Genomic DNA, 26,275 nt, shown 5'->3' on the forward strand with positions numbered 1-26,275 from the left:
ATTTGCCATCTAAACTTTAACCTTGTGTGACTTGGGCGAAGTTGAGCTCGGCGTTTTCAAAGTGTCCGTCCCCCCCCCCCCCCCCCCACCCCCGCCATTGACTTTGAAAGTTTGCTCTTGCTGTGGCTGAACTTTTCATTTCTGCTGCTTAAAAAGCAGAAGTGCCAAACTTTGGTTTTGAATGGGGGGCAAGTTGGCAGTGAAGTAAAGTTAGGCGGAAGCAGACCAGGGACGACAGCTCCCTTCGCTGATCGTCCCCTCGATGTGCTTGCCTGTGCTGGGCTGGGCTCTCACTACAACCCCCTCTGTTCTACCCTTTCTCTGTCCATTCTTGCTCACCTCTGCCCGCACGCTCACCCTCTCCACTCTTACCTGGCGTTGGTGCAATCGTTGTAGAGGATCTCGAAGTCCTTCCTGGAGATCAGCTTACAGCGGTTCACCCCGGGCTGGATGGCACCCAGCCCCCTCAGGATGCGGACTTGCTCCACGTTGCAGACCACGGGCGTTATATCCAGCCTCTTTAACTTGGTGTAGACGGTGTGAAGCCCCCCGACCAGGTGCTTGAGGAAGAGATCGAAAGCCTGGGGCAGGCAGATCAGCTCGTGTCCGTCCACGGTGAACGAAGCCACCTTGGCCCCCCTCAGCTCGACCATCTTGCACTCGTTGTTCTGCGGCGTGTTCTCCACCGGGGACGGCGTGGAATAAACCGGCTTGGAGCTGCCGTCTGGCCGGAATAAAGTGGCTCCTGTTCCTCCTGCTCCCGCCGCCACCGCCACCGCCGCCGAGGAAGCAGAGATTGAAGAGATCGCGGGGGATGAGGAAGAAGAGGAAGATGAGGAGGAGGAGGAAGATGAAGGGGTTGAGATTGGAGTCTGATTTACCGGTGCTGGTGGGATCAGGGCAACCGGGACGGCCATGGTCGCTGGTACATAGAGAAATTGAAAAGAGAGAAAAAAAAACGACTATATTCTCCTAAGAACAGAAAAAAAATCAACACACGTTCATTAAAAAAAAATGTTCAAGGTGGGTTTTGTGGCTGATCAAAGTTGTCCTTTGCTCTGCAGTCCGCCACTGCCTCCTTGAAGTTATTATTATTGTTATTTTTCCGCAAAGAAGCGGAGAGCAGGAGAGGACTGTCGAACAAACACACACATAACACACACATACACATAAACATCAAAAGGAGAAATGACTTGTCACACGGTATCCCGGGGGCGGAGCAATTAACTTTCCAGCCAGGAATAAATCAAACAGCACCCTTTCCACTCGCACCGAGAGAGGGCAAGACACCGCTTCTTGCACCGAATAGCAAGGACAGCGAGTTATGAGAGAGATGGGACAAGTTTACAATAAATCGCTTCTCTGATCTTATAATTGCAATCTAATGGAAACGGAGAGAGATCAACTTTCCAACCAGCAGTGTGGCAGGTAGTAGAAATTGCCCAGCCGTGATCACAAGGCAATAAAGTGTACTGCATTCAAATCTTAACCCCCACTTCAAAGACACACTCCAATGAAACTGTCCCCCACCCGCCCCAATAAATCAAAACAGGTCATTCCTCTAATCTCAATACTTTGACAGCATCATTGCGAAAAATCTGGAGGAATCAGCAGATCAACTTTGCAGTTACATTACAGACCGTGCCCCATCGGTAGAGTAATGGGGAAGGGGGGTATATTTGAGAGCATACATATGTCCTGCACGTGATTCACTTTTAAATCACGAACATATCAATCAGATGGATTACCCGTTCAAGTCCATCGACACTAATGTAAGACTAAAAAAGAGGGAAAGCGGACCTATTTTACTAATTAAAGTCAATCTTAAATTCGAAAATCTGCGTTCAGACCCAGGGAATAAACAATACACAGCACCACCCTCCCCTTCTATCCCCTCTCAGCGAAGTCTGTCATTTTATATGAAAACACAAAGAAATACCAAAGTTATTAAAAACACACCAAGACAGAATAAATAGGTCAGCCTTTTCAGTTTCTGGCCCTCCGGATGGAAATTATACCTTAGTCAAGGGATTTTGTAACGATTAACACACACACACAATCAAGCAAATAACTGCACAGAATCGATCCCCACCCAAATATTCAATACAGGGTAGGAATCAGATGACATTAACCTGAAGAGCATCAGCACAATAGAATTTACACATCTTTTTTTTTCTTGTGCATATTCGCTCTTTAAACCTACTGTAATCATTCTGGTCTAAAACAACATAATTAAACGTGCAAAAAGCTATTCGAAAAGCACCCTTCTGGCAAAAGGCGGAGTTCAGGGAAAAGTTTGAGACAAAAAAAAAACATTGTTTACAGTGGAATTTTCTTTTCAGCACCTGTCATTTTGTTTCTCAATTAAAGATGTAGGTGACACTCAAAAAGCCAGTTTCAAAGTGCAGAGGGAAAAATTATTCCTACTGCGAAAGCGAAGCAAATGACATTTAATTTGCAGTTAAAATATAAGATATTTACCCCCTCCTTCATTTTAATTTAACAAAAGGGTGGTCAAATGACATCTAAACCTAAAGAACTGCCAGTCTTTAAGTGCGGAAGAGGTGGATTGTGATGCAAAATAAATCAATAAGATCATTTAAAATTCAGAGGCTCTGAGACAACGGCTTCAATTTGTCATTTTGTTATTGTCCTTTACAAATCCTGAGCTCTAATCACAGTTTCTAATCTCCATGAGGGAGCGTGAAGAACGCCAGTTCTGCACAAACAGCTTTTTTTTGGGGGGGGTGGGGGGGGGGGGGGGGTGGGGGGACACAGTTAACATTCGCCTACGTTTGGATAAAATGCTGACTTCATCAACATCCTCACACTTTGTGGTATTGGGAATACAGCAATGGTTGGTTAGTGCGGCAGTCATTTAAATTAAATTCATTTAAAAAAGAAAAAAAAATCTCAGAGAATTAGACGTAACAACTGATGTTCTACTATTGATCTGGCCGTTAGGACTGAAAAGTTCCATACATGCTTATTTTTCAACAAGTCTCCCCTCCCATCCACACACAAACGTTACCTTTGTCTTTTCATAATGGATTTATGGATTGGGGGCACAGGGAGTGAGTCGGGTTGTTTATATTTACTCAAAAGGGATTGTGTTTGTCCTTATCCACAGGGCTGTATATGTGAGATCAGGAGCTGTGAATAAACATGGCTTAGCTCCCAATGCAGCTGACAGTCAAACTTGAAGTTCATTTAAATAGCGACCAGAAGGATCTCATGATTAATAGATGCAAGTGTGGAACTTGTATTCCAAGCACGACCCACTGTAATTGTGTTTGCTTTTAATTGACGCCAGGGCACTTGAAGAACTTCCATTTGAATTCATGTGGAAGGGATATTAAAAAAAAAGCCGTTTTGACCGCAGATATGTAGATGAAGACCGAGGCTGATCTGACAAACAGGCGATATTTCGCAATTTGCAGAACTAGTAAATAAAACGAAAATAACACACAATTAACCGCGCACAGCAGGCAAAATCTAACAAGGCTTTCCGGTTCAGCCACACAGATCAATGTCATCACATTGCCTTCCCAGTTTGTGGAGTTGTTCTGACTGTAAATTGTGACGGATCAGAAAATAGAACAATAAAAGCTTAGCCACAGAGATTGGAAAATTGGAACTATTGCTCTTTGTGAGACGACCAACACTGTACAAAAAAAGATTGCAGACTTGTTTTGTTATCCCGCCAATACAAATACACACTGATCTAGTCAGACATCCTGAGATCATTATCTTGTGTTACTGTTATCGTCTATCCCTGTCTCTCTCTCTCTCTCTCACACACACACACACACACACTGTCTTCTAATTTCACTGATATGAAATGGTCGCAAGTTCAGAGTTGTTGGATTGGTTATTACCGTCAAAATACCACACATCATTTGACTGCCAACGTTTTAATACTGGCTCTAAAAGGAACTCAGGAAGAAGGTTAAGTCAGCAGAGGAAGTCTTATCACACCTGAAATGTTTTGTAAATACTCGTCCTTAGGTAGCCACTGACACCTACAGTATACGCGGGCTTGCTTAGAAGATACGGTGAACTGCCCGAAATTCGAAATCACATTAAGCAATGTAAGTCACAAGCTCCTCCTAATGGAGGTTTTATTGCATTTTTATTCCTGAAGCGGTAAGCACATTTCTACCAGTGAGACATATCTCCCTTCAACCTTCATCACTTTGTCATGCTGTGCAAGAACTTTCTTTCAATAAATCATTTCCATCGTTAATTCATTAATAAAATCACGAAAATATGGTTTTCTATTGGCCATATATATATATATATATATTGTTTCTTTAAATCAAAAGTGCATTCACGAACCTTTCGCGTATATTGTCTCTTTATTAATAGTGTTTTGACCATTACAACTGCATGTTTTATTTGGTACATTACAGGTAATATACAATAACCAATCACACTGCGAGTAAATGTCTGTGTCTATTGAATGTGAAGAATTAAATTGCCAAATTGATCAATAATTTGCGGAAACTGTGCGAACTGCAAAGAACCAATATCCATAATTACACAGGAAGAGAGAAAGTGACTGTAATCGACAAGAGTAAAATAACATGTTAATTTTCCATCTCTAGGATTGTGGCAGATCAGCAAGCAAACAAATAAAAAGACACATTTTGTGAACAGGTCCATCTTGTCTGGACAAGTCCCTGAAGGATCTGGTCGCTGCTTGTCAGTTTCATCAGCATGCACAAGCTGCCTGATCTGCAGAGATGTGAGAAATCACCGCAACTCCCTTAACGGCCAGGATTAATACCTGACACAGACTGCCAAAGAGGGGAAGCGAGAAATCAAACGAAAGACAGACTGTACACAATCTTTCTGTATGATTTTTCTTATTATTAAAACGCGAGATTTCTATAATTTCCAATGTAGACGTGATTCATGTCTGTTTTGAGCTGATAGTCAGCTATATTTCGCTGCACAATCACCTGTGTGTTTTCCCTCCCACTTTGTATCGATTTAAAGACAATTTTCTACTCAGTTTCAAAACCAATGCTATAGTTTCCTGGATGCTGATTGATCCAGGAGCGGAGTGGTTAAAATAGCAGATTACTGTAACAAAACGGATAGAACTTTTCAAAAGAAACAATTTTAGTTTTTTAAAACATTCCTTTGAAGTAAAGTCGATGCATTTTTAAGTTTATTGCTGACTTAAAACAGGGACATTCAAGGTTGGAGATGTATCAATTTAAATTTGATCAACTGGATCACCTCATAACCACTTTATATGAAAGATGCATATAACGTGCTTTAAAGATTTCTAAACATTGTAGTCAGCAAGAAATTTCCGCATTATTTCCAACCGAGATAGCTTTGAAACCCTTAATCAGTATAATTTTAAGTGGCATGGGATAAAAATGACCTTTGGTGAACACATTGTTGGACTGTTCCCTCATTGGCCAAGAAAACGCACTAAAGATCAAGGTCTGCATATCTAAGTTACAAAACTGTACGGCAGAGAGCAGTCGAATTAATGCTGACTCGTTCTTTGTGCAATGAGAACAATGTGCATGCATATTTACAGGGATAATTTTCCAAGTGACATGAACACCGCAAAGCTGTAATAATTATAAAGTGCACACACACACACACACACACACACATATATGTTTGTAGAGATGGTTTTTCTTTCGGACCCTCAATAGTCAGCAAAGTCTCGGTCTGGTGTTCTCTAAAAGGTAGTGAAACACTTACAGGCACCATCAAATGCATTAAAACAGTAAACAAACATGAGGGAGATTATCGATTTTGTTTTCATTTTATCGCCTTGCATCAAAGCGACCTTTCTGGGGAATTAATCATACTAAATAGAGCTCTGCTGAATGTGAAATCAGCTATTCAACATTACCTTCTCTATTGTCCAAACTCCCGACTTTTGGGAGTTTGCATCGTTTCCATCCACTATAAATCAGTAAATTAATGCATTTCTTTCAGGCAAAGATCTCACTTTGAATTAGTCTGTAATTTGCAGGTTGAAGCCCGTTATTTTGTTTGCATTTCAAACATTTTTGTTCTGAAAACACTCTTGTAATTTGCTAGTGCTAAACTTTAAAGCCTTTAATCTCTGTTACATTTTGTGGTTTATAATCAATTGAATAAGGTTTTTTTAAAATGAAATATGTCTTCGCCTGTTTTTACCTTTTGTTGCATATTACGTTACACATTACTCTTCACAGTAAACAGAAAAACGATGAGACTTTTAAATGAGCAGCTATCTTACAAGGTGTAATTTTATGAATGTAATTGATTCTGGATATTTTGCGATCCGTTTGCTTTCTGATAACGGGGCGGAAACAAAATGATGAGATAAAAGCGACCTCTATAGGACAAAGATAATAATTGTTCCTTTTTTGCCCCATTGTTAAAAAAGACATGTTTGCAAAATCTTTCAGGTGCCCAGTGCATTCCATTTTATTTGATCAAATTTATACAAGTTACATTAGCAATATATATAATAAATAAAATAAATTTGGTTAACCAGTGTCCTTTCCTTCATGATCTCACCAAATTTAGCAGAATCTTTTTCTAGTTTAGTGAGCTGTTCAGGCTTGGTTGGATTAAAGTGAGGACACACAAGATATGCGCATGGTAGAAGTTATTTGTTTCATTTTGGTTCATACAAGCAAAAAAAAAACATCATACAGATCCCTCATCAGGTTATCTTACTGTATCCTTATTAAATCCGAGGTTTTCAGCTCCACTCTCCCAGCCCAAAGACCATTCTTAGAAGTTGACCACTCTATGTGTAAAGAAATTATCCCTACAATGTCCTCAGTTTACCTTGCATCAATTTTAACCTATGGCTCCATGTTCTAAATTCCACTTTATCTTGAAGTAGGCTCTGGATTTATCTTATCTGCTGCCCATATCCTAACTCACTGTGCAACTCCTAACCCAGGTTTTGTTCACCCATCAACATATGCTCATTGACGTTTATTGACTCCTTGTCTAGCAATGCCCAATTTTAAAATTATCATCCTGGTTTTCAAATCCCCCCAGGGCCTTGCCCCTCCCTATCTGTATAATCTTCTCCAGACCTACATCCCTCGGGGAGCTCTGCAGTCATACAGTTCTGGCCTCTTGTGCATCCCCAATTTTCTTCACTCTATTTTTTCAAAAATATACTTTATTCTTAAAAATCTGTAAAAAAAAAATTACAAAACAGTTCAAAACAGCACCAAGTTGACATTCCAGAAAGTACAAAGGAAATCAGTTTTCTTCAAAACAGGAGTAAATTGCCTCACAACCCTTCCATTCCATTTTACATACAATGTGCATTTTACAGCAAAACCATATACTCGGTGTATACAGCCCCAGGGGTTTTCCATGGGTCCAGCCCTTCGGTTCACTATGGTGGGAGGACCTTACACAGTGGTCTTTCCCCATTGAGCCCTTGCAGCGGCTGCCCCAAGTTTTAGTGCGTCCCTCAGCACGTAGTCCTGGACCTTGGAATGTGCCAGTCTGCAACACTCGATCATGGACAACTCTTTGCACTAGAAGACCAGCAAGTTTCAGGCAGACCAAAGAGCGTCTTTCACCGAATTGATGGTCCTCCAGCAGCAGTTGATGTTTATCTCGGTGTGCGTCCCTGGGAACAGCCCGTAGGGCACAGACTCCTGTGTTACAGAGCTGCTTGGGATGAACCTCGACAAAAAACACTGCATCTCTTTCCACACCTGCTTTGCAAAGGCGCATTCCAGAAGGAGGTTGACAACAGTCTCTTCCCCACCACAGCCACCTCGAGGGCAGCATGCAGAGGCAGTGAGATTCCAGGCGTGCAGGAATGATCTGAAGGGGAGGGCCCTTCTCACCACCAGCCAGACTTTGGCAGTCTGCTCAGGGAACCATCCAACCGGATCCACCATCTCCTTTTCCCGTAGGGCCTTGAGGACATTCCGTGCAGACCACTGCCTGATAGATTGGTGGTCAGAGGTGTTTTTCTCCACAAACCTTTCACGAAGGATAGGTGGTACGGCACAGTCGGACTGGATGGAGCGTTCTGCGGCAATGTGACCAGACCCTTCCTTCACAACACCGGGGACAGATAGAACCTCAGCACACAGTGACACTTGGTGTTTGCATACTGGGGCTCTACTCACAGCTTGATGCAGCTACACACGAAGATGGTCATCAGGATGAGGGCGACGTTGGGTACGTTTTTTCCATCCTTATCCAGAAGTTTGAACAGCATGCCCCTCTGGACCTGATCCATTTTGCATCTCCAGATAAAGTGGAAAATGGCTCGGGTGACCTCCATGGCGCAGGAGTGGGGTATGGGCCAGACCTGCACCACATACAGCAACAGCGTGAGCGCCTTGCACCTGATGACCAGGTTCCTACCCACAATGGAGAGAGAATGCTGCTCCCACATGCTCAGTTTATGGTGTACCCTGGCTACTTGCTCCTTCCAGGTTTTGGTGCACGCCTACCATTGGCAACTGTGCCTGGGCCCTAAGCTCTGAAATTCCCTCCCTAAAGCTCTCCACCTTTCCAGTTCTCCTTCCTCCTTTAAGATGCTCCTTTGAACTGACTTCAATGATGAAGGTTTTGGTCACCTGTCCTAATATCTCCTTTATGTGGATATTAGTCAAATTTTGTTTGATAATCGCTTCTGTGAAACAACTTGGGTCATTTTACTACATTAACGGTGCTACGTAAATGAAAGTTGTTGCTGTTACCTATAACATTCAATATTATGTATATTTCTATGTACTCACCTCGCTTTTGTCTCTTTTCAAAGCTAATGAGGCCTGGTTTCTCAAATGTTGCTTTGCACTTAAATCCTTTGATGTCAGGGCTCAGCCTCACATCTCTTCTCTTCATGGTTTGGATGTTTCCCTATCGTCTTTTTGACCCAACATTGAGCACACTACTGGAGTTGGAGTTTGAGCAAGACACCTTCCAAATTATAGTCTACCAATACAAATTTAGATACAAAATAATTAAGCAATCTATTCACGTTGTGTACTGCTGATTTATAGTGTTTCATCATGTTAACTATTATTACCTCCAGACCTTTTGAACTTCATTCTTGGTTATTTCTATACCATCCATAATATATCTATAACATCAATTTGTTTCCTTCTAATATTTTACACTTGTCCTTATTGAATTGTATTTACCACTGTTCTGCCCTTTTACTGACTTCATCTAACTCCTTTTATATTTCCTAATTGCTTCCTCTGATTAAGCTGTCCCTCACACCTCTTTCTTGCAATTTACTATCGCTGCCCAACAATGACGTTATGGTTTCTCCAGAATAATGGCCACTGATATCTACAATTATGTTTCTGTGGTCAGATATCATCTGAACATTAATTGACTGCAAACTCTTTCTGTTCAAATGAACATGGAGTTTATAATCAAGAGCTCTAATACCCAGATGGCTACCATATGTGACTCTTTTCAATGAAGAGAAGGCAGTGAAATCTGAGGATTCTGTCCAGCTGATGTCTTCTTTCCACAGAAGAAATAATAAAAAATTTGCCCTTTACAAATATAGTAATTTTCACTTAATTGATACATGCATGTATTGCAGATTGCCTGATGTGACTTATGTCTCCTGAATTGGTTGGAAGGATGAGGTGGCATGAATGTTCAATTCTACAGGAGGGATTCCGATTGCGCCTGCAGGTCAATGTGCAGTAGATGCCACAACTCTGTGTCTTATGAGGGAAAGGCAACAAAGATAGATCTCCCCTGAGATGTTTAGATACATGTGAAGGAGTCTATTAAGGCAAGTCTTGGGGTAATGACAGATGTGGCCATTCCACCTCATGAGTCTTTGCACTTGCCTTTTGTGGTCCCTCACCAGATTCCTGCTCCTCATCTGAATTATGCATTATACTTGGGATTCCCCCAACCCCCGCCCCCCCCCCCCCCCCCACTCACTCCAAAGAACCCTCATCCTCATCTCTGAGTATAGTGTAAAGTCATAGTCAGCGACAATGAAGAATAAATTAGCGAAGCGTTACTGGGGAATAAAAATTGCAAAAAATAGAGGAACTCTACACCAAACTTAGTGCATGGAACATGATGCAGCAAAGGGTACGTAAAAATGCAACCAACACCACCAAAAAACTTGACCAAAAACCATTACCTCATTTGAAGAAGTTTGCTTAAGCAAACCAGATTCCAGGATTCATTTGAGTAAGGCTCATGCAGAGCTTTGGTTAAAGACATGAAATTTATCATGGAACTCTTTTAATGAAATTTAAATATTATATTGGGCCGATGTATGTCAGTAGCATGGCAGCAACATTTTCATCCATATCATTCGTTAGAAAAAATTGGCATCTTGCAAATCTGTCAGCCAGTCAGGGTCCTGATTTTCTGATCCAAACCTGCTGGCAGTCTTGTAACTCTTAAAGCTCATATTTTGCTATGAATATCTCCACAAGGTTTTAAAAGGTAGTTTATATAAGGGTTCAAATGGTTTTTTTTTGCAGACATAGATAAAAAAATGAGCTACACTTCATCCACATTCACATGATGTTGGCATAGGGTTGCCAAGCCTCCAGGATTATCCTGGAGTCTCCAGGAGTTAAAGACCAATTTCCAGGACAATGTTGCGAGCAACCAGAGAGAAAAAATCAGTGTTTTTTCAGTTTCTTTGAATTATAATTAATAATTATAAAAATATCGATGATGGGGGATAATACACTGTTTGATAGTCAAGAATAATTCAATCAGCTATCAATGAGTCTGTTTGCATTCCAATTGACATGGGAAGGCAGGGTGCCTTGAAGATGGACCAAGGGCAGGAGTGTGGGGGCAGCTTGAGGCAATTTAAGGCAGGAGGTCATGTGTTGAAAGCTCCAGGAATGCATCCAAACAAAGTTAGTAACCTAATGTGGGCAGGCTACCATCGTGAAGGCTACTGCAAAAGCACAGGACACATTAATACTTCCCATCTGAAGTGGTTCACCCTGTCCCAGGACACTTGTCCGCCATCTTGAACATTCTGTCAGCAGGAGTTAAAGCAATTACTGGCAACAACGTATAGTTTAAGAACTTTTCGGAGAGTAAGTTTACATTCCTAGCTTCTTGACACTGTTGCACTGGCTACATTGCACTGACCAGTCAGAAATCTGTAGGTGCAGAGGGCAACTCACAACTGGCAAATCCTCCATTAAAAGATATGGCCACCAAAACAGACCTCTGCATGGGAATGCACAAAGGCCCCACTCACGAGCCAGCATGTTTAGAGAATGCAGGCAGTAATGTTTGGTTTATAAAAAGAAAGAGTCTGCTTAAACTTATATTTCTGTTTTTCAATCTTGGTATGCTGTAAAAAATCTCGCTATTAATAACAGAACCACAATCAACACATAAGTTCCTTGCAAGTTTTAAAATACATTTTTAAAATTATAGTACTAACAAGTTATTGAGATAAAATAAAGCTATCCAAATGACTCATTACTAAAATATACTGTTTTCAGTGCATTAACTGAGGCAGTTCCACAGACTAAGTAGAGTAGGAAATTAGTCCCAGGCTACACAAATGAATAAATTATGCACACAGGAAGCTGTTGAGTAATCAAAATATATTTGATGGACTATACCTTAAAAAAATGGTTAAAACGTCATGTTTCTTTCTCTTCATCTAAGTTTTAAACTGCATCAGTCAGTTTGCAGCAATTTGTTTTTGCACAGGTCATGGCAACACATCACTTAGATACATGTCATTATTTTATCGAAATACGCTGACCATTTTTTGTTAATATGAAGCAGATTTTTTGCATGTCAATGTGTACATGGCAGTAGTAGGCATGGAATCAGGTTCTAATCTGACAGTCAAGCGTGCTGAAACCATGTGATGTGAGATTCCACCAGAGGGACATTTTGCACTGCTTTGAATTAACACTGGACCCAGTATAACTCCATTAGTATAACTCCCCAGACACTGCAATCACTATCCCTGGGTATGTCCTGTCCCACCGGCAGGACAGACCCAGGAGAGGTGGTGGCACAGTGGTATACAGTAGGGAGAGAGTTGCCCTGGGAGTCCTCAACATCGACTCTGGACCCCATGAAGTCTCATGGCATCAGGTCAAACATGAGCAAGGTAACCTCCTACTGATTACCACCTACCGCTCTCCCTCAGCTGATGACTCAGTACTCCACCATGTTGAACGCCACTTGGAGGAAGCACTGAGGGTGGCAAGGGCACAAAATGTACTCTGGGTGGGGAACTTCAATGTCCATCACCAAGAGTGGCTCAGTAGCACCACTACAGACCGAGCTGGCCAAGTCCTAAAGGACATGGCTGCTAGACTGGGTCTGCGGCAGGTGGTGGGGGAACCAACACGAGGGAAAAACATACTTGACCTCGTCCTCACCAATCTGCCTGCTGCAGATGCTTCTGTCCATGATTGTATTGGTAGGAGTGACCACCGCACAGTCCTTGTGGAGACGAAGTCCCGCCTTCATATTGAGGATACCGTCCATCGTGTTGTGTGGCACTATCACCGTGCTGAATGGGATAGATTTCGAACAGATCTAGCAGTGCAAAACTGGGCATCCATGAGGCGCTGTGGGCCATCAGCAGCAGCAGAATTGTATTCAACCACAATCTGTAACCTCATGACCCGGCATATCCCCCTCTCTACCATTACCATCAAGCCAGGAGACCAACCCTGGTTTAATGAACAGTGCAGGAGGGCATGCCAGGAGCAGCACCAGGCATACGTCAAAATAAGGTGTCAACCTGGTGAAGCTGCAACACAGGACTATCTGCGTGCCAAACTGCGTAAACAGCATGCGATAGACAGAGCTAAGCGATCCCATAACCAACGGATCAGATCTAAGTTCTGCAGTCCTGCCACATCCAGCCGTGAATGGTGGTGGACAATTAAACAACTAACTGGAGGAGGTGGCTCCACAAATATCCCCATCCTCAATGATGGGGGAGCCCAGCACATCAGTGCGAAAGATAAAGCTGAAGCATTTGCAACAATCATCAGCCAGAAGTGCCGAGTTGATGATCCAACTCGGCCTCCTCCTGAAGTCCCCAGCATCACAGATGCCAGTCTTCAGCCAATTCGATGCACTCCACGTGATATCAAGAAACGACTGAAGGCACAGGATACTGCAAAAGCTATGGGCCCTGACAATATTCCGGCAATAGTACTGAAGACCTGTGTTCCAGAACTTGCCGCGCCCCTAGCCAAGCTGTTCCAGTACAGTTACAACACTGGCATCTACCTTGCAATGTGGAAAATTGCCCAGGTATGTCCTGTACACAAAAAGCAGGACAAATCCAACCCGGCCAATTACTGCCCCATCAGTCTACTGTCAATCATCAGTAAAGTGATGGAAGGTGTCATAAACAGTGCTATCAAGCGGCACTTGCTTAGCAATAACCTGCTCAGTGACGCTCAGTTTGGGTTCCGCCAGGGCCACTCAGCTCCTGACCTCATTACAGCCTTGGTTCAAACATGGACAAAAGGGCTGAACTCAAGAGGTGAGGTGAGAGAGACTGCCCTTGACATCAAGGCAGCATTTGACCATGTATGGCATCTAGGAGCCCTAGCAAAACTGAAGTCAATGGGAATCAGGGGGAAAAACCTCCGTTGGCTGAAGTCATACCTAGCGCAAAGGAAGATGGTTGTGGTTGTTGGAGGTCAATCATCTGAGCTCCAGGACATCACTGCAGGAGTTCCTCAGGGTCGTGTCCTAGGCCCAACCATCTTCAGCTGCTTCATCAATGGCCTTCCTTCAATCATAAGGTCAGAAGTGGGGATGTTCGCGGATGATTGCACAATGTTCAGCACCATTCGTGACTCCTCAGATACTGAAGCAGTCCGTGTAGAAATGTAGCAAGACCTGGACAATATCCAAGCTTGGGCTGATAAGTGGCAAGTAACATTCGCGCCACACAAGTGCCAGGCAATGACCATCTCCAACAACAGAGAATCTAACCATCTCCCCTTGACATTCAACAGCATTACCATCGCTGAATCCCCCACTATCAACATCCCAGGGGTTACCATTGACCAGAAACTGAACTGGAGTAGCCATATAAATACCGTGGCTACAAGAGCAGGTCAGAGGCTAGGAATCCTGAGGCGAGTGACTCATCTCCTGACTCCCCAAAGCCTGTCCACCATCTACAAGGCACAAGTCCGGAGAGTGATGGAATACTCTCCAGTTGCCTGGATGGGTGCAGCTCCAACAACACTCAAGAAGCTCCACACCATCCAGGACAAAGCACCCTGCTTGATTGGCACCCCATCTACAAACATTCAATCCCTCCACCACCGATGCACAGTGGCAGCAGTGTGTACCATCTACAAGATGCACCAAGGCTCCTTAGACAGCACCTTCCAAACCCGCGACCTCTACCAACTAGAAGGACAAGGGCAGCAAATACATGGGAACACCACCACCTGCAAGTTCCCCTCCAAGTCACACAACCTCAGAGAACCCCTAAGCACTTTACAGCCAATGCAGTACTTTTTTGAAGCATAGTCACTGTTATAGGTAAAACTAGGTGAAAGACTGAAATGAAGGTAGCTTAGCAAAAATATCATAGTAAAAAGAGTAAGCACCCCAAAAATAAAACAAATGGTTAAAATGCATGTTTTGCAATACAGAGAGTTTGGGAAATAAATTGGGGAGCTGGAAATAATTATTTTAGAGAAATAATTCCTGTTCCCTGCAAGCCTGAAAACAGATGCACGTGAATATCTATCCCTTTTTTGGAATCAAAGTTTGACAGGCAAAACTGTACTGGAACAATGGGTTGCCTTTAAAGAGGAGATGGCTTGGGTACAGTCAAGGTACATTCCCATGAGGGGGAAAGGTACGGCAAACAAAGCTAGAGCTCCCTGGATGACGAAGAGTGAGATGAAACAGGAAAAGGGTGTGTATGACTGATGTCAGGTTAATAAGTGAGAAGCTGGCTGAATGTAGAAAGCTCAGAGGGGAAGGGAAAAAGAAGAAAAGCAAAGAGAGAGTATGAGAAGAACATAAAAGGGAATTCAAAAGTCTTCTATAGGCATATAGATAGTAAAAGGGTACTAAGAGGAAAGGCAGGACTGATCAGGGGCAAAAAGGGGGTTTACAGATGGAGACAGAGGGCATGACTGAGGTACTAAAAGGTATTTTGTATTTGTCTTTGCCAAGGAAGAAGATACTGCCAAAGCCATAGTGAGAGAGGAGGTAATTGAGCCACTGGATGGTCTAAAAATTGGATTGGAGTTATTAGAAAGGCTGGCAGTACTTAAAGTTGATAAGTCACTAGGACCAGATGGGATCCATCCGAGGATACTGAGGGAAGTCAGGGTGGAAATTGCGGAGGCACCGGCAATAATCTTCCAATCCTCCTTTGATACAGGGGTAGTGCCAGAGGACTGGAGAATTACAAATGTTACACCCTTGTTTCAAAAGAGGTGTAAGGATAAGCCCAGCAACTACAGGCCAATCAGTTTAACCTCAGTGGCAGGAAAGATCTTAGAAATGATAATCCAGGACAAAACTAAGTCATTTGGACAAATGTGGATAAATTAAGGAAAGCCAACACAGATTTGTTAAAGGCAAATCTGTTTAACTAACTTGATTAAGTATTTTGATGAGGTAACAGAGAGGGTCGATGGACTTCCAAAAGGCAATTGATAAAGTGTCAAATACCAGGCTTGTCAGCAAAGTTAAAGCTCATGGAATAAAAGAGACAGTGCCAGCATGGATACAAAGTTGGCTGAGTGACAGGAAACAGAATAGTGGAGCAAGGGTTCCCCAGGGGTTGGTATTAGGACCACTGTTTTCTTTGATCTATATTAATGACCCTGACTTGGGTGTGCAGGCAAAATTTCAAAATTTGCACATGACACAAAACGTGTACGTATTGTGAACTGTGAGGAGGATAGTGATAAACTTCAAGAGGCTGGTGGAATGAACAGATATGTGGCAGATGAAATTTAATGCAGAGAAGTGTGAAATGATACATTTTGGTCAGAAGAATGAGGAGAGGTAATATAAAATAAGGTATACAATTCTAAAGGGGGTGCAGGAACAAAGACACCTGGGGTATATGTGCACAAAGTGTTGAAGGTGGCATGACAGGTTAAGAAAGTGATTAATAAGGCATATGGGATCCTGGGATTTATAAATAAAGGCATAGAGTACAAAAGCTAGAAAGTTATGGTGAGCCTTTAGAAAACACTTGTTCAGCCTCATCTGGAGTTTTGTGTCCAATTCTGAACACCACACAATGTGAAGGCATTGGAAAGGGTGCAGAAAAGCCTTATGAGAATGGTTCTGGCAATGAGAGACTTCAGTTACATAGATAGATTGGAGAAGCTGGGGCTATTTTCCTTGGAGTAGCCAAGGTTGAGAGGAGATTTGATGGAGGTATTCAAAATTGTAAGAGGTCTGGATAGAGTAGATAGGGAGAAACTGTTCACATTGGTGGAAGGGTCGAGAACCAGAGGACACCTATTTAAGGTTAATGGCAAAAGAACGAGTAGGATCTGGAATTAACTGCCTGAGAGTATGGTGGAGGCAAATTCAATCATGGCTTTCAAAAGGGAATTGGATAATTATCTGAAGAGCTACAGGGAAAAGGTGGAGGAGTGGAACTAGGTGAGTTGCTCTTGCAGAGACCTGGCTCGGGCTCGACAGACCTCCTTCTGTGCTATAACCTATGATTCTATGATTCTGTGATTCCACGTCCCACATCCACTTTGGACTGGGGAAAAGTAGGTCACTGTGAAACATGGGTGACTTACAGCTACAAGGAAAAGAAGCTCAATAATTTCCATCTTCGCTGTCTGCAGCGCATTATGGATAAATCCTGGCAGGACAAAATCACAAATGTAGCAGTCCTCTTAAAGGCAGAGTTCCCAAGTGTGTTGGCACTAATCAAACAGAGGCAGCTTTGGTAGATCGGGCATGTCCGCAGGATGGAAGACAGTCTTATACCCAAGGACCTTCTGTATGTTGAAGTAGCCGGGGCCAGATGACCAGCTCTGCTTCAAGGATGCTTGCAAGCATGACATGAAGGCCCTAAATGTCCACTATCGCACTTGGGAGTCATTAGCAGGCGAAAGAGGGAAATGGTGACACATCCTGTGGACTGGTGTGCACTACCACAACGACCAGTTGCTATAGTAGCTTGTCAACAGTTGCCAACATCAAAAACAACAACTCACAGCATCACTTGACTGCTACACATGCAGCACTTGTGGCAGAACCTGTCTCTCAAGAATTGGCCTTCACAGCCATCAGCAAAGGTGAATCAAGAAAGACACCCCACCTAAATGGATTATTTGCTGCGTGTCCATTATCTTTCATCGATGGAAGGATGCCAACATGACAAAGCTGAGCAAAGGTTATTCGCAACATTAGCCCAAAGCTGTAGCCAGTGTTGTCAGTTCCTCAGAAGATCAGAGCAATAATCACAACACATGTTTTCACATTTATATATGGAACACTGGAGATGTTTAAAATTTACCATTCTGTCTCAGTTCCGAACGCCTATTCAGAGTTACTAGCAGCAAATCATTACTTGCCGCTTCCTCTGCAGAAAGTGTCATTAAGGTGGAGCTCTGTTCCTTGCTGCAAGAGGTTCAAACACAACTTTAACAATCACCTGCTACAGAATGGTTGCTGCGACGTGCATTAAGCGAGCCATGGGACAAATCAGTGCTTGAACTTTGATGCTCTAGCACAAACCCACTGGACCTTTACTATTCAACAAGCACCACAGCCTATTTTGTAAAACGTTTTCCTCAATTCCCGCTGCATCCCATTACACCACCTAACATAGCAAAAAGGTACCTGCAGACAAGTTTTATCTCAGCTACTGTTTTAAAAAAAATATTTTTAGCCTGTTGTTGGTCTGCTGCTGGATACAAATAGCACACCACTGTTAATGACTGCAATGAAACAAGGATTGACAGAAGATATACATTTTGAGATACTGTTTTCGGTAGCTTTGCGGGCTTATGAGGTAAACTGACAGCTGACCGTAGTGCAGCACAATATTAACAGGCAATTGTGACGCACAAAGAAATACTCTTGTTAACTACTCAAAGATTCTATGCAATGAACATATAGCAGAAATAACCCATGGTGACAACTTGTTAAGCTTAGCACAGTTCCAAGCATCTGTTTAAAAGAATAACGTGTTCTTGCTCAGAGTAACAGAAATGAAAAGCTAAATTGAAGAGAAGGAATGAGGAAGAGGAAAATGGAGATACACCTCACACTAAAATGCGAGTGAAAAAGAAAATCTGGGAATGCTGGAATTCTGAAATAAGACCGGCATCTCAAGAAAAAGGTAGATTAAACCTTTGGATAAGACTCTTCATTACTGGTTGTTTTAAACCTTTCTCTCAGCTGAGATTTGGAAAAAGTTCTTTGTCTGCGCGTGGTTATTTTTGAATTAATGTTGATGGAACTCCTGTTCAGTTTTATGTGGTTTAGTTACCTTTGATTCACAAATTGTCAGTTTGGGGCCAGAAAAATAAAGACAGAGCAAACAGGAATCAAACCTAATATTGTCTGGTGTTCCTTTGCTCAGATTTCAGTGTAGATTTGTGCTAATGAAGAAATTATATTGAAGTCAGTTGACAAAAGTAGGCTTTTAAAAATGCCAAAAAGCTAACTGTCAGTGCTTAACTATGCTATAGACATTACAATATTTTTTTTTCAACTTGACCAGCGTAAAATCAACCTAGGAAACCTTAGTACGCTATTTAGTTGCAGTAATGTTCCATTAATGTAGGCCACATACTCATTTCACTCCTCTGTCCTACTCTATGTTGGTATGATAATCTGTTAATATTTTAGCTGCCTTGTTGCATATTTTTTTTAAGTCAAACCGTAACAGAATATTGATATAAGTCTAATTTTGGGAGGCAGTCACATTGCAGACATAAGGGTTGGGAATTTCCCTGGAGCTGCTCCTGCTCTGCTGGTGTAACTGTGGCAGAAGTGTGCCGCAAACCTTGTTTGTGAGCGTGAAGTTCTAGCAAATTTACAGTGCTGAAGCGAGCGCAGCTCTGAAGGACTAAGTTCACCGGGGTTGTTCTACAGTATACCTGATGTGTAATATTTTGGGAAGTTTTTTTCCCCTCTGGTTTTCTTTCCCCACGCTCCTATATACAGAGGAGGTGAATTTGGAATCTGTTGCATGCTATTTTTCAGGTATAAGCCAAGCACAACACTGACCAATTCTAAGAATGCAATGGCCACATCTAATCTGGAGTGTAGTTCCAAAGGTTCTAGCCAGCTGCTGACACCCCCATCGAATTGACCATTCTTTATGTGCGAACCTGGAGAGTGTTAACAGACTACCATAGGGATTGTTGCCGTCAAGGTCAATACTACCCTCACTTTAATGTTTGCATATGCATACTTTCCAACAGCAGTCATTGGATATGCGACAGTCGCCCAGCTGACTTTCCCTCTTCACAGGCCAGGTTCAGTGAAGCCAACTGTGGCATTCCTATTGAAATCAGTTAACACAGCACAGCACAGCAATTGAACTTGGGATCTTACTGATCTGCATGGCTCCATGCCTCATCAGGCAGTGCATTTGCCCACTGAGACATTAAGAGAGCTACATATTTTAGCTTTTAGAATTCAATCAGTTTCCTGTTGGTGGTGAGGTAAAGGGCTAGTGAATTTTAGGTGTTTGTTTGGCGATATTTAACTCTTGAATTAGCACTCTTCTATTGGTTAGGTCATTTGCTCATGGCTCACCCTTGGTACGTTCTCCTGTGAACTTTTAGTTGTAAACAAAATCATATAATTTTGGGGGATTAAAGTGAGATGCAAGACATGCTGTGTGGCTTTTGCCACACAGAGTTGGCATCAAGCACTTCCAGGTCAGATGCCATACTGCCAGGAAAGGGAAGCTCTTTTTATTTTGCTTCAAGAGTGTGCCTTCATCTTAGCCTCAGAAGAGCACGACTGTACTTGTGCCAATTTACCCACACATGCTCTCATTGTGGCCTGCCTGAGGTAGATTGCTAATTATATTGCCAAATTCTAACAAGTTTGGAGATCAAATTATAGGGTGCAACCTCCATTATCACCCATCCCCCCATCTCCAAAGGATATTGGAAACTGATGGATAATCAAGACCTAGGCTTGAGAATAAGAACAAACACAATTGAAATAAAATTAGATACTTAAAGTTGCTCCATTCCCAGGAAACTGAAAAAAAGTCCAAGTAATAAAGAAACAATTGCATCTTGAGCAACTAAATAATGTCTTACATGAAGCTTTGTCCTGTAAAGATTCTGCCAGATAATCAGGAATGTGCATAAAGTATGAACAATATAGTACTGGTTGTATGATGTGATCTCTACTTTTGTTAATATTTTATATTATATTGTAAATAAACTCCAAATGGCAGATCAAATGACAGACAGCAGTTATTCAATGACTCTACAAGTCAGTTGCTCAGATGGTCCAAGATTTTGATTCGATTCGGGGTTGCTGATTCACTTTGAGATGTGCAACTTCACAAAGTATTAGATTTGTAGTGTGGAGCTTTTCAGGATACCCTAATGTTTTGGACGGAGAAATGCAGAAAAATTCACCATCCCACATACAATAGGAAGAGATATTATTGTTTTGTTAAAGCTAATGTGGAATCTTAGAATCATAGAATGATACAGTGCAGAATGAAGCCATTCAGACTATTGTATCAGTGCTGGCTCTTCAAAAGAGCTATCCAAATACTCCCACTCTCTTGCCCTGCAAATTTTTCCCTTTCAAGTATTTATTCAATTATCCCTTGAGAGTTATTATTGGATCTTCTTCCATCACCTTTCAGGCAATGCATTCCAGATCACAATAATTCACTGCATAAACATTTTTTTCCTCATGTCACCTCTGGTTCTTTTGCCAATTACCTTAAATTTGGTTATCACCGTCCTGCCAGTAAACAGTTTCTCCTTCATAATTTTGAACACTTCTATCAAATCTCCCCTTAAGCTTCTCTTCTCTAAGGAGAACAGCCCTAGTCTCCCTATCTTACAGAAGTCTTTTGTCCCTGGTACCATTCTAGTAAATCTCTTCTGCACCTTCTTCAAGGTGTTGTTATGGCCAAGTGGTAAGGGGCATGAGTGGTTCCCACTATTCACCTCCCAACTGACCACGGCAACTATTTTTGTTACTACAGTTTTAATCTCTTTATGTTTTATTTGTCAAATAAACAGACAGTGACAGGTTTTCTTGTAGGTTTAAGACAGAAGATTAACTATTTATTGAACAATATTCATTCCCAAAATGGTCACAACCACACTCACACACACATTCACTTGCACACGCGTGTGTGCGCGCGCGCACACTCACACACACACACACAAGACTAGATAGATAGAGAGGAAAAGGATAAGTGGTTTGAAGTGAGGTAGGTGTTCAGGATTCATGGTCAATCCTGTTGAATCTCCTTGGAGGACAGTTTCTCTTTTAAAATTGCAGGCTTGGGTTGTTTGTAGATTTTCTGGTGGTTAGGGCTTCAATCTGGAGGTGATGATTACTTTTAGTTCTCTGCTGCACCAAGTTGAAGAGTAGAATTCACAGCAGGGTTCCTTCTTTTTCTGGATCTCTCACAGCTCTCGGCCGGACAGGCTTTTTGTGATGTTGTTTGATCTCTCCCCTCTCTCTCCAGAGAGCTACTTTTTAAGGTAAAAATCTCTCACATGTTGCCTCTGTTAGGAGACACAGGGCCCCTTCCTGTGGTGACCAACAATGCACCAGGATGTGGCTACTTCACACATTCCTTGTTTTAGAAGAACCCATTCAATTCAGGATTGTCGGTTGATGGGTTCAGGATGGGTGTAATTGACACCTCTTAGCTTGGAATGTAGCCTTTTGTCCTTAACAGACAGTGAGACAGCTTGAATATATAGCCCCAATCAGCCCAACCTTTGGCAGTCATTTTGCAGCACATTGTCCACTTTTAAAAAAGGAAAAGTCAAGTTTTTATAACTCTTCAGTTTGGTTCTGTTTCTTCATCACTGTACTTCTTGTGAGCATGGCAGCGTTGATATCCTTTCTAAAGCGTGGTGCCAGAATTGGTCAGGATCCCATTTGCTTTTTTAGCAGCCCTCTCAACTTATCCTGCTACCTTCGGAAACTTGTGTACTTACGTTCCCATGTCTCTGTTCCTTTACCATCTTTAAATTGTACCATTTAGTTCACTCTCCTCATTCTTCCAACCAAAATAAGTCTCTTTGCACTTCTTAGCATTAAATATAATTTGCTATTTGGCTACCTATTTCACCAGTTTGTCTATGTGCTCCTGAAGTCTGTTACTATCCTCCTCACTGCTTGCTACATTTCTACGCTTTGTGCCATCTGCAAAGTTTGAAAAGATGCCATGGATACTCAAGTGCAGGCCATTAATATATATCAACAAGGTTTATATTAGTAGAGGCATGGTAGTTTAGCACACTGTCCTTTCACCATTAAATTTGAAACCGGCTCAGACTGATGGAATAATAGCCCCATTTCTCTCTCAGACATAACCATCTTAGGTCAAAATTATTTAGGCACTTTCCATCCAGTTCATGGAAGCCACAGAACCAGCTTACATCACAAAACTGCAGATTCAACACTAATTGATTCTAAAGGGGCTGTTTTATGAACTTGCGTTCCTGATGCAGAGGTTCACTCACAGGAGTATAAGAATTTGAGACTATACTACCTGTGATTTTCCCTTTAGAATTTAATGGACAGAACATTTTGGGGAATTACTTAACTGAATTCCTGATCCCCATCCCCTGTGGATAAATCTTTGTGCTGGAAATGAAAATTGATAAAATTACCCCTCAATCAGGGAGAAGCCAGAAGCAAGGCTAGAATTGAAGTGAAGAAAACGTACCCTATTGAGAATGTGCCTTAACCCGACTCTCCTGAGGATGGAATTAAGACACATTTTATGAAAGTGGTTGGGGAGTTTTACTTTGCATCTAGGCTATGTTACACTGAATGCTCAGTGCCCAAAGGAGGTCATTCCATTCAACAGTTGGCAACAAATGGTCATGAAAGGTAATAACCAATCAGTCTTTAACAGTCAAATGTGAGATTGTGTTCTTGAAACAGTCACTAGTTTTAACAAAAATCAGTTAATTGCAGTGAAAGATACCATATAAAAACCTTGTCCTTCATGGACAATGGTAAGGAACAGAGAGACCTTCATTGCTTCTGATTACAACTTTTGTTGGCGACATCCATGTATCAATGATAACAATTGCTTTTCTTCCCACATCCTGTAGGGTGCCCTTAAGGTCTGAGAAAGTGTGTCATGTAAATACCAACTGATTATTTTTTTTTACTTCCCATTGTTTTATAATGAAATGGATATCAAATTTAAACAGTCCTTGCGACTGTTAGTTTATACATAAGCTATTATATAGAGCATGACACATACACTGGAATATGTTACTTTGATGGGTTGAAATGTCATCACAGTTTGTAAGAATGAGGGCAAGTAATTTATTAAAAGGCATGTTCCTTGTGAGAAACTTTAACAATTTTTAAAATTTTATACTTATAAACATGCAAGCCCTGATTTTAACTTAAGGCGAAAATAAGGGTAGGACGGAGTTGAGGAAAGCTGCAACCCCCACTGACCTCTGCAGCATGAAATGTGGGTGATGTTAACTCCTGGGTGTGATTTGCATACCCCTGGTCAGTTGTCTGCCCAAAACCACAGGAAGTGACAGTTGGCCGGTGGGCGGGAGTAGAATGTCAGGCAGAAGGACACCACTAGAGAGGACTAAAGGAACCGTTCCCAGGCTTCAGATACATTGGGGGAAGGGGTTTCCAGAGTGCCTTGTGGCCAAACCCGGGGCAGGGGAGGCCTGAACAAGGGGTCCCATAAGGAAAGCAAAAAGAAGTTTTAAGAACTTATTCATTTGGACCTGTTCTGGCTCCTTTTCCCATTCATTGTACCTGGCAATGGCTTTGACGATAATTTTCTGTTCCCATATATTTGTAATTTCTAAGGCACACTGAAATACTTTTCAGTCATGGAAGTGGGGATACACGCTTATAAAGAATAAAACTTTCGTTCAGTCTTGTGTTTCTCTTTTCTATGTTTTGCATCTCTGCATTGTCATCATAATTTTATAGAAGCATGGCTCCAACTTGTATCAATGATTGTTCTCCCCTTGCAGCAGAGAAAGTTAAGTGAAGATTTCATAGAAGTGTTCAAAATTATAAGCGGTTTTGACAATGCAGATATGTGGAACTGGCAGGAGGGTCGGTAAGCAAAGAGCAAAGATATAAAATAATTGTCAAAAAAGCCAGGTGGGAGATGAGGAGAAATTTTTTTACTCAGCAAGTTGTTATGATCTCGAAGACAATGCCTGAAAGTAGATTCAATCGTAACTTCCAAAACAGAATTGGATATATACTTGAAAAGAAAATAATTGCAGGGCTACTGGGAAAGAGAAGGGGAGTAGGAAAAATTGGATAGTGTAGTGTTGTAGGGTTGTGAAATTGTGCTTTGTGTAATCTTGGAGCTGCTGCAGAACACGCATGCCAACAAAGGGAAAGTAAAACAAAAAAAAAGACTACATTATGTTCAACAGCCTGCAGTCTCTGTCTCACATTGAACCTCACTCAAGTCCCAAGAGACATCACAATAGCGACATGATAAATAGCAAAGGATGGTGAAAAAAACAGAAACATTGCTTTCAGGTATGAAAATTCTGGAACCTTTGGTCTACTTTTTCAAAGAAAAGCATTTTCAAAGAACAAAGAACAAAGAACAGTACAGCACAGGAACAGGCCATTCGGCCCTCCAAGCCTGCGCTGGTCTTGATGCCTGCCTAAACTAAAACTTTCTGCACCTCCGGGTACCGCATCCCTCTATTCCCATCCTATTCGTGCATTTGTCAAGATGCCTCTTAAACATTGTTATTGTACCTGCTTCCACCACCTCCCCCGGCAGCAAGTTCCAGGCGCTCACCACCCTCTGTGTAAAGAACTTGCCTCGCACATCCCCTCCAAACTTTGCCCCTCGCTCCTTAAACCTATGTCGCCTAGAAACTGACTCTTCCACCCTGGGAAAAAGCTTCTGACTATTCACTCTGTCCATGCCGCTCATAACTTTGTAAACCTCTATCATGTCGCCTCTCCACTTCCATCGTTCCAGTGAAAACAATCTGAGTTTATCCAACCTCTCCTCATAGCTAATGCCCTCCAGACCAGGCAACATCCTGGTAAACCTCTTCTGCACCCTCTCCAAAGCCTCCACGTCCTTCTGGTAGTGTGGCGATCAGAATTGTACGCAATATTCTAAGTGTGGCCTAACTAAAGTTCTGTACAGCTGCAGTATGACTTGCCAATTTTTATACTCTAAGCCCCGACCGATGAAGGCAAGCATGCCATATGCCTTCTTGACTACCTTATCCACCTGCGTTGCCACTTTCAGTGACCTGTGGACCTGTACGCCCAGATCTCTCTGCTTGTCAATACTCCTAAGGGTTCTGCCATTTACTGTATACTTCCCACCTGCATTAGACCTTCCAAAATGCATTACCTCACATTTGTCTGGATTAAACTCCATCTGCCATTTCTCCGTGCAAGTCTCCAATCGATCTATATCCTGCTGTATCCTCTGACAAACCGCGACACTATCCGCAACTCCACCAACCTTTGTGTCATCTGCAAACTTACTAATCAGACCAGCTACATTTTCCTCCAAATCATTTATATATACTACAACCAGCAAAGGTCCCAGCACTGATCCCTGCGGAACACCACTAGTCACAGCCCTCCATTCAGAAAAGCACCCTTCCACTGCTACCCTCTGTCTTCTATGACCGAGCCAGTTCTGTATCCATCTTGCCAGCTCACCTCTGATCCCATGTGACTTCACCTTTTGTACCAGTCTGCCATGAGGGACCTTGTCAAAGGCTTTACTGAAGTCCATATAGACAACATCCACTGCCCTTCCTTCATCAATCATCTTCGTCACTTCCTCAAAAAACTCAATCAAGTTAGTGAGACACGACCTCCCCTTTACAAAACCATGCTGCCTCTCGCTAATAAGTTTGTTTGTTTCCAAATGGGAGTAAATCCTGTCCCAAAGAATCCTCTCTAATAATTTCCCTACCACTGACGTAAGGCTCACCGGCCTATAATTTCCTGGATTATCCTTGCTACTCTTCTTAAACAAAGGAACAACATTGGCTATTCTCCAGTCCTCTGGGACCTCACCTGTAGCCAATGAGGATGCAAAGATTTCTGTCAAGGCCCCAGCAAT

The 26,275-nt window shown here is 42.2% G+C and overlaps 1 protein-coding gene across 5 annotated transcripts in view; it reads right to left on the bottom strand.

Moving 5' to 3' along the window:
• The window catches only part of LOC137371530 (dachshund homolog 1-like), a 494,797-nt gene extending 493,456 nt beyond the window's left edge, over nucleotides 1–1,341 (bottom strand). Inside the window, exon 1 of one of the 5 annotated variants that reach the window (XM_068034282.1) lies at nucleotides 373–1,341. In XM_068034282.1, coding sequence (XP_067890383.1) covers nucleotides 373–917 — 545 coding nt within the window. In that variant the 5' untranslated portion in view covers nucleotides 918–1,341. The remainder of the gene's footprint in view (nucleotides 1–372) is intronic. The other 4 variants (XM_068034279.1, XM_068034281.1, XM_068034283.1 and 1 more) reach the window with 4 other exon arrangements.
• Nucleotides 1,342–26,275: the final 24,934 nt, after the last annotated feature.

Source organism: Heterodontus francisci, chromosome 6, assembly GCF_036365525.1.
Source record: "Heterodontus francisci isolate sHetFra1 chromosome 6, sHetFra1.hap1, whole genome shotgun sequence".
Classification (NCBI taxonomy): domain Eukaryota; kingdom Metazoa; phylum Chordata; class Chondrichthyes; order Heterodontiformes; family Heterodontidae; genus Heterodontus; species Heterodontus francisci.